This window comes from Orycteropus afer, unplaced genomic scaffold, assembly GCF_000298275.1.
Source record: "Orycteropus afer afer isolate SDZICR_OR568_19922 unplaced genomic scaffold, OryAfe1.0 scaffold00877, whole genome shotgun sequence".
Taxonomy (NCBI): domain Eukaryota; kingdom Metazoa; phylum Chordata; class Mammalia; order Tubulidentata; family Orycteropodidae; genus Orycteropus; species Orycteropus afer.
In genome coordinates, this window is record NW_006922464.1 from 240,245 (window position 1) to 249,886 (window position 9,642).

At 38.8% G+C, this 9,642-nt stretch overlaps 1 protein-coding gene across 1 annotated transcript in view; it reads left to right on the top strand.

Moving 5' to 3' along the window:
- ERO1B (endoplasmic reticulum oxidoreductase 1 beta) overlaps window positions 1-9,642 on the top strand; it is a 221,834-nt gene that overhangs the window by 35,994 nt on the left and 176,198 nt on the right. Inside the window, exon 2 of the mRNA XM_007958206.2 lies at window positions 7,751-7,870. Coding sequence (XP_007956397.2) covers window positions 7,751-7,870 — 120 coding nt within the window. The remainder of the gene's footprint in view (window positions 1-7,750; window positions 7,871-9,642) is intronic.

The window sequence follows — 9,642 nt, forward strand, 5'->3', positions numbered from 1 at the left end:
GGGCAGTGTTTCGTTCTGCTGTGCATGGGGTTGCTATGAGTCGGAAATGACTCAATGGCACTTAACAATAACAACAACACTCATACACTGCTGGTGGGACTGTCAAATGATACATCCACTGTGGAAAGCAGTATGGCGATTCCTTAAAAAGTTGGAATTAGAGATACCATTTGACCCAGCCATTCCATTACTAGATACATATCCTAAAGAAGTGAGAACTAGGAGAAGACAGATACATGCACATCCATGTTCACAGCACTGTTTACAATAGCAAAAAGATGGAAACAACCCAGGTGCCCATCAAGAAAGGAATGGATAAACAAACTATGGTACATACACACAATGGAATGCTATGCAACCCTAAAGAATAATGCAGAATCTGCTAAACCCTGCATAATGAGGATGAACTTGGAGGTCATTATGCTGAGTGAAATAAGTCAATCACAGAAGGACAAATATCGTATTAGTCCATTATTGTAAAAAGTCAATGAAGGGTGTATATATGGGAGGAAATTTTCTTTGTTGGTTACCAGGGGTAGAAGGGGAAGGTAGGAGAGGGAACACTGCTAAATAGGTAGAGGCAAGTATTGATTTGGGTAAAAGGAAGGGCAGTGTACCAAATGTGAGTGATCAACATGGTGGCATTGAGGAAGAAGAAGACAGAAATGCATGGGAGATACAACAAAGATGAACCCTTTTGTACATACAGTAATGTGTTGTCAGTGATAGCAAACATTGATCTATGGGTGATAGATGGATGGACAGGCTGAATGATTAGGAATGTTTAGGCAGTGGGAGTGTGTCCATGACCATGTATAAGGTTGGCAGACAATGTTTCTACAAGTGTATTTTTGTGTTCTGTAATAATTTCCAGGTATATAGTAAAGCTGGCAAGGGACAAAGTTGTAGTCATTTCTTAGCCACAACTAGTTACCTGGAGGGAGTGAGTAGTTGGACCTGTGAATTCAGGACCATGGTCCCTGGGGGACTGTCAAGCTCAAGTGGCATAACATTCTACATAAAAACATTGTTCCCCCATCCTACTTTGGCATGTAGCACCTGGGATCTTAAAAGCTTGCAAGCAGCCATCTAGATGCAACAATGGGTCTTTGCTCATCCAGAGCAAAGAAGAATGAAGAAAACCAAAGACACAAGGAAACAATTAGTCCAAGCGACTGGTACACCATACGATCCTCAACCTATGCCACTATGAGACCAGAAGAACTAGATGGTGCCTGGCTACCATTCAAAGGGCGATCTATGTGGGAGAACAATGTGAAACAAAACTGAAAATCATAAAAAAAAGGACCAAGTTTGCTGGTCTGATAGAGCCTGTAAGGAACCACTGAGACTATGGTCCCTAGCTGCCCTTCAGATCTGGAATTGGAGGCACTCCTGTTGGCTTCCATCCAAAGATACATTCCTTGGAGAGATAAATCATGGGAGAATAGAAGGGCTGTATATGCACGGGGAGACAGTTCAGGGGGCAGGAATGCATGGGACGGAACGATAGAGGGAAGGGTTGGGGAGGAAGTAGGAGGGGAATTGTTGCATTCTGGAAAAATTGCAGTCAGTTTCATGAGACAAAGTGTGTGTGAGTTGCTGTATGGAAAATGAATTTGCTCTGTAACTCTCACCCAAATCCCAATAAAAATTATTTTAAAAATAAGACTATCAGACATAAAGCAAAAGGTCATTAAAAGACAGGAAAGGAAGAAAAGACCAAAATGGATGTCAAAAGAGACTCCAAAACTTGCTCTTGAGGTTAGCCAAAGCAAATGGAAGAAAAGATAAAAGAGATGAACAGAAAATTTCAGAGTAGCTGCAGAAGACAAAGTGAATTGTAATGAAATGTGCAAAGGCATGTAGTTAGAAAACCAAAAGGGAACATCATTCTCAGCATATTTCAAGCTCAAGAACTAAAGAAAAAATTCAAGCTTTGAGTTGCAATATTGAATATGGGCCAAATACTGAATTCTGCAGGAAAGTCAAAAGAAGATGGAAGGAATACACAGAGTCACCATACAAAAAAGAATTGGTTGATGCCCATGTATTTCAGGAGGTGGCATATGATCAAGAACCAATGGTACTAAAGGAAGAAATCTAAGCTGCACTGAAGGAGTTGGTGAAAAACAAGGTCTAGGAATTGATGGATACCCATTAAAATGTTTCAACAAATGGATACAGCACTGGTGGCACCTACTTCTCTATGCCAAGAAATTTGGAAGACAGCTGCCTGGCCAACTAACTGACTGGTTGTTGTTGTTACGTGCCATCGAGTTGGACCTGACTCATAGCGACCCCTCCTTGGGTTTCCGAGGCAGTATCACTACGGAAGTAGATTGCCCCATCTTCCTTCTGAGGAGTGGCTGGTGGGTTTGAACCGCCAGCCTTCTGATTAACTCACTGGACGAGATCCTTATTTGTGCCCATTCCAAAGAACGTTGATCCAACAGAATGTGGAAATTATTGAACAATATCATAAGGTAAAATTTTCTGAAGATAATTTTAAAAATGATTTCAGCAGTATATTGACAGGGAACTTCCAGAAATTCAAGTTGGATTCAGAGGAGGACATGGAACAAGGGATATCATTGTTGATGTCAGGTGGATCTTGGCTGAAGGCAAAGAATACCAGAAAACTGTGTTTTATTGACTATGCAGAGACATATGACTGTGTGGGCCATAACAAGTTATGGATAAAATTGTAAGGAATGGAAATTTGAGAACATTTAATTGTGCTCTTGAAGAATCACTACACAAACCAAGGGGCTGCTGTTCAAACAGAATAAAGGAATACAGCGTGGTTTAAAATTAAAAAGGGTGTGCATCACGGTTGTATTCTTTCACCAAACTTGTTCAGTCTGTATGCTGAGCACATAATCCAAGAAGCTGTACTCCATAAAGAACAGCAAATCAGAATTGGAGGAAGACTCATTAACCTACTGAGATATGCAGATGACACATCTTGCTGAAAGTGAAGATGACTTGAAACACTTATTGATGAATATCAAAGACTACAGTTTTCAGTATGGATTACAACTGGACCATAAGAAATACCATGATAAATGGAGAAATGACTGAAGTTGTCAGGATTTCATTTTACTTGGATCCACAGTCAACACCCATGGAAGCAGCAGTCAGGAAATCAGATGTTGTATTGCATTGGGCAAATCTGCTGCATAAGACCTCTTTAAAGTGTTAAGAAGCAAAGATGTCACTTTGGAGACTTAGGTGCACCTAATCCAAGCCATGGCTATTTTCATTTGCCTCATATGCATGTGGAATCTGGACAGTGAATAAGGAAGAGTGAAAAAGAGTTGATACCTTTGTATTATGGTGTTAGTTAAGAGTACTCAAAATACCATGGACTGCCAGAAGAATGAACAGTCTGTGCTGGAAGAAGTGCAGCTGGGATGCTCTCTGGAAACAAGAATGGCCAGACTTTGTCTGACCTACTTTGGCCATGTTGTCAGAAGGGACCATTCCCTGGAGAAGAATATCATGCTTGGTAAAGTAGAGAGTTAGTGAAAAGGGGGAAAACCCTCAACAAGATGTACTGACTGCAATGATGGTCTCGGGCATAGCAAGGATTGTGTGGAGGGCGCACAACCATGCAGAGTTTTGTTCTGTTTTACATAGGGTTGCTGTGAGTCAATGTTGACTTGAGGACACCTAATAACATTTAATATAACCCAAACCAAACCAAATCCACTGCCATTGAGTTGATTCTGACTCACAGCAACCCCTGTCAGGTTTCCAAGGCTGTAAATCTTTATGGAAGTAGATTGCCTCATCTTCCTCCCACAGACCAGCTGGTGGGTTTGAACCACCTACTTTTCTTTAGCAGCCCAATGCCTTTACCATAGTACTACCAGAGTCTGTTTTTTCCTCTTATAGAGGGCCAATCCCTTCTCTTTTATACTTCTAGATCTCATTCCTTCTTTTCCACTCAATGACATGTCTCCAGCAATCATCTCTTTCTCTCCTGGATCATCAAATTTTCCTTCTCTGGTGAATCATTACCATCGTAACACTTGCTGTCATTTCTATTATTTTAAAGTTTTCTCTCGACCCACACCTCTCTCTCTCTCTCTCTCTTTTTTTTTTTTTTTTTTTTGCCCCATTTTTCTTTTTTTTTTTCCTCAAAAGAAAAACTCTGCAAAAGAGTTATCTTTATCATGTGGTCCTCCTCTTCTCATTTCAGCTCATTTCTGTCTGACTTTAGCACCTACCACTCTTCAGAAACAGTGCTTGTCAAGATCACTAGTGTCCTCTGTGTTGCTACAGACAATAGTTAGTTCTTAAATTTCAGTCTTACTGATTGGCAGATATTTTTCCTAGCTTCTTAGTCTGCTTCCTTGAAATAGTTTTTCCCTTTGGCTTCAAGGATACTAACTTTTCCGGTTTTCTTCCTGTCTCATTGGCCAGTATCCTTTGCTTGTTCTTCTTTTGCCTCCCTCTGAATGTTCAAATCTGGTACTCCTTCCTCACTTTAGCTTGATCATTTTATTCAGTCTCTTGGCTTTAAAAATCATCTATTCAACTGACTCTCAGATTAATATCGCCAGTGTGGAATTCTCAGCTCTAGAAATACATATCCAACTGCCTTTCAACATCCTCACTTGACTGATTTGTAGGTATCTCCAACTTGATGCATCAGGAACCAAATTCCTGAACTTTCTCCCCAAATCTGCTCCGCTCGCAGTTTTCTCTCCTTCAAATGTATGCTTCAGCCCTGTTGGCCTTCCCTGTTTTTCCTCACACATGGCAAATATGTTTTTGCCTCAAAGTCTTTATTCCAGCTTTTTCATCCAGGGTTTTTTTCCTCTGCCCAGCATATTCTTCCGTCATGTATTCATGTGGTTCTCTCACTCACTTCCTTGTGATTTCTGTTAAAATGCCACTTCATCTGATATGCCCACTTATATATGTCACTTTCCCTGAAAATACAATATAAAAACAAAACCCCGTCTTTTCACCATATTGTATAGTCCATTACTTTATACTTAAATGTCTTTAATAGCTTCCTGTCTTACTCAGTAAAAGCCAAATCTTGTATGTTAATTTTCTTCTTTTTGCCTATTATGTGGTCTTCCTTACTCTTCCTCAAAAATCTTGGGAAAACTTCCTGCCTCAGGGCCCTCACACTTAATATTCCCAACACCTAGAACACCTTATGTGCATGGTTTGCTTCCTTTTCTTCAAGGTTTACCAAAATCTCAGTGAAACCTTTCATAATTACTCCATTTTATATTCTCACAACTGGACAGATAAGCAATATCATGGTAAACAAAGGAAAGAGTGAAGTTGTCAAGGATTTCATTTTATTTAGATCCACAATCAACCCCTATGGAAGCAGTCAAAAAATTAAATGACGTATTGCAATGGGCATATGTGCAGCAAAAGATTTCTAAAAAGTGTTAAAAAGCAGAGATATCACTTTGAGGACTAAGATGTGCCTGACCCATGCCATGGTATTTTCAACTGCCTCATGTGCGTGTGAAAGCTAGAATAAGTGAAGACTGAAGAAGCATTGATGTATTATGTTGTTGTCAAAGAAAATTGAATAGACCATGGACTGCTAGAAGAATGAACAAATCTAGCTTGGAAGAAGCACAGTCAGAATGCTACTTAGAAGTGAGGATGGTGAGACTTCATCTCATGTGCTTTGGACACGTTATCAGAAAGGACTAGTCCCTGAACAATTACATCATGCTTGGTAAAGTAGAGCGTTAGTGAAAAAGAGGAAGACCCTCAAAGAAATAGATTTTTCTTTGAGGCTGCAACCATGGGTTCAAGCATAGCAACAATTTTAAGGATGGTGCAGGACTGGGCAGCATTTCGTTCTGTTGTGCATAAGGTTGCTATGAGTTAGAACAGACTCAGTGGCACCTAAAAATGACAATAGCAGTATTCCATTTCTGTTTTTTAAAACCTTAGAGGTGAAGGTGGGAGCTCTGATAGTGTAGTGCCTAAGGCACTTGCCTGCTCACCAGAAGGCTGGTGGTTCAAACACACCAGCCACTCCCCGGAAGGAAGGTTGGGCAATCTACTTCCCTAGTGATGATGCCTTGGAAACCCAAGGAGGGGTTGCTATGAGTTGGGTCCGACTTGACGGCATATAACAACAACAACAAGAAGTGCAGATATTTTTGTTTTTAAAATAGTTATTAAAAGTGACAAATATGTACATGGTAATTTTGTATACCTTACCACACAGCATCTACCATGATTAAAATATTTTAAATAAATAAATAAAATATAGTGGTTTGTGAACTAAAAGACAGTTACTTAAGGAACACTTATAAAAAAGACAATAACTGGATAATATCTTTTTTAAAAAACTAGAAGTTTTTTGCTTGTATTTTTATTATTTACTTATGTATTTTTTGTATTGTTATTTGACCAAAATAAAACCTCTGTTGCCATCAAGTTGATTCTGACTTATAGTAACCCTGTGGGACAGAAGAAAACTGCCCCATAGGGTATCTGCTTTATAAAAGCAGACTGCCACATCTTTCTCCTGCAGAGCAGCTTGTGTGTTCAAACCACCAACCTTTTGGTAGCAGCCAACCACATAACCAGTGTGCCATCTGGGTTCTTACTGGTTTTTAGGAGAGTTAAAATTTGAAGACGGGTGAGTAGTAAGCTAGAGCAACTTGATAAAGTTAGTGATAGGATCATAAAAAGTTGGAATAGTAAAGGCAAAATTCTTGATAAGAATACTTTGTTCTTTTTTTCAAGGTAATATAGTTTAACTCTTTATATTGTAGGAAATTTGGGGACACATTTATACTCCAAAGGAAAGAATGAGAAGAAAACAGCTGGTAGGGACTGGTTCTTCTTTCAGATTATTGTTTACATATACTCTTCCTATGGACTACATGAATAACCTTTAATAGGCTAAGTTACACTTTTTTTTTCATTGTAAATTGTAATTTTTTATTTCAAAAAGTTGTATGTTCACATGCAGTTGTGAAAAAGAATATAGAGAAAATCCATGTACCCTTTGCTGAGTTTCCTTCAATATTTTAACCTTGGAAAATCTAATTCTGTTATGTAAAATGAAGATGATAGGTATTAATGTATTTCATAGAATACATTTAAAGGGTCAATGAGTTGATATAAAGTTCTTACCACAGGGCCTATCACATCATAAGTTGTTGTTATGTGCCGTCAGGAAGGACCTGGCTCATAGTGACCCCTCCTTGGGTTTCCAAGGCGGCATCACTACGGAAGTAGATTGCCCAAGCTTGCTTCTGAGGAGTGGCTGGTGGGTTTGAACTGCCAGCCTTCTGGTTAGCAGTCAAGTGTCTTAGTGACTACACTAGTAGAGCTCCTGTCACATCATATATGTTCAATAAATGGAAGCATAAAAGAAAGATATGGGTTACTATACAGTATTATTATAGTCTGTGACTTGTCAGTTAGTATGGGAAGAGATTGTTTTATTAATAGTTTTAACGTTTTAATGGCTGCTTAGATTTTATATATGTTTAAGAGGCAAAATTCAGTCTTTCTGACAATTAAACAAGATTGTTTAGTTCTTCAGAATGGATGTATCCTTTTTTAAAAAAAAATTTATTAATAGTAAGTGATTGCTTCACTGTTATGTATTTTAATCATAAAATACGGGCTAATTTGGATAAATAAATTATCTTTATATATAAACACATACCAAGGTTGAGACATCAATGATTTGCATATTTTAAGTTATATATATATATATATTTTTTTTTTTTCCTAGGTCACTGGAGTCTTAGATGACTGCTTGTGTGATATTGACAGCATTGATAAATTCAACACCTACAAAATCTTCCCCAAAATAAAAAAATTACAAGAGCGAGACTATTTCCGTTATTACAAGGTAAGATTATAATTATTTTTTGTTGTTGTGGCTTTGACTGAATATTTATTCATCTTAAAATTTTATGAATTTTGTGAGAATATACACACAGCAAAGTATGTATCAATTCAACAGTTTCTACGTGTACCATTTAGTGACATTGATTATATTCTTTAAGTTGTATAACCATTCTCACCCTCCTTTTCTGAGTTAACATGAACTTACTGGCCCCTAAATTTCTTATGTAATCTTTCAAATTGATGATGCCAGTTTTATCCCATGTATATAATTATTAGAAAAGCATAATGCTCAAGACAGACATTTTTTTAATAGTTAAGATAAACTATTGTTTGGTTTTAAGAAGACTCCAGGGGATATTTTTGGTTTAAAGTTTAAAGATTAGGACAATAGTTTCAGGAGTTCATCCAACCTTCATGGCTTCAGGAAATCTGGATTCCATGAAAATTTGAAATTCTGTTCTGTGCTTTCCCCCTTTTCAGCAAAGATTCTTTTATAGAATCTTTGATCAAAATGTTCAGTAATGGTAGCCAGGCACCATCTACTTCTGATCTCATGGCGAAGGAGGCAGTTGTTCTTGGAGGGAGTTACCAATACATTCCATGCCCTCCTCCTTTTCTTGACTCTCCTTCTTCTGTTCCTCCAGGTGAATAGATACCAATTGTTGTGACTTGAATGATTATTTGCAAGGTTTTAATAGTGCCTAAAGGCACTTGACTGCTAACCAGAAGGCTGGTGGTTCAAACCCACCAGCCACTCCGTGGAAGGAAGATGGGGCAATCTACTTCTGTAGTGATACTGCCTCGGAAACCCAAGGAGGAGTCGCAATGAGTTGGGTCTGACTCGATGGCACATAACAACAACAACAACAGGCACTATGCAACTAACTACTAGGAAGGTCAGAAGCACTAAATATGTCATTAGGCCATTTATCTGGGATGCCCTATTAAACCATTATCCTAAACCTACAAACCAAGAAATTAAATCTCATGAGGTTTTTGATTGTACATAAGGAGTCTCATCATCCACTTTTTGTTGTTGTTTTAAATATATCTCTCACACAACTTTTTTTTTTTTTATTGTGATTTGGGTGAAGATTTACAGAGCAAATTCACTTTCCATACAGCAGTTCACATAACTTTGTCTCATGACATTGATCACAGTTTACCACAATGCAATAGCTCCCCTCCCACTTCTTCCCCATAATTACCTCTTCCCTGTGTCCATCCCTCCTTGCACTCCTGCCCCCTGAGCTGTCTCCCTGTGCATAAGCAGTCCTTCTTTCTCCCATGTTTGTTCTCTCCAAGGAGAGTATCTACTTGAGGTAAATGTTCAACACATATACTTGTATTTTGTTTGGCTGGAAACCACAGGTGTGGGTTAAATTCCAGACCTGAAGGGCAGCTAGGGGCCATAGTCTCAGTGGTTCCACCAGGCTCTATCGGACCAGCAAACCTGGTCCCATCCCCTCCCCCCCCCTTTTTTTTCCTCCAAATGCTTTTGAGTTTTATTCCACATTACTCTCCCTCTCTATCCAGTATCTCCTACATAGATCCCCTTCCAAGTGGATGACACTGGTAGCCAGGCACCATCTAGTTCTTCTGGTCTCATAGTCATATAGGCTGCAGATCCCATGGTGTACCAGTCGCTAGGACTAATTGTTTCCATGAATTTTGCTTTTCTTCATTCTTCTTTGCTCTGGATGAGGAGAGACCCATCGTTGCATCTAGATGGCAGCTTGCTAGCTTTTAAGATCCCAATTGCTACTTGCCAAA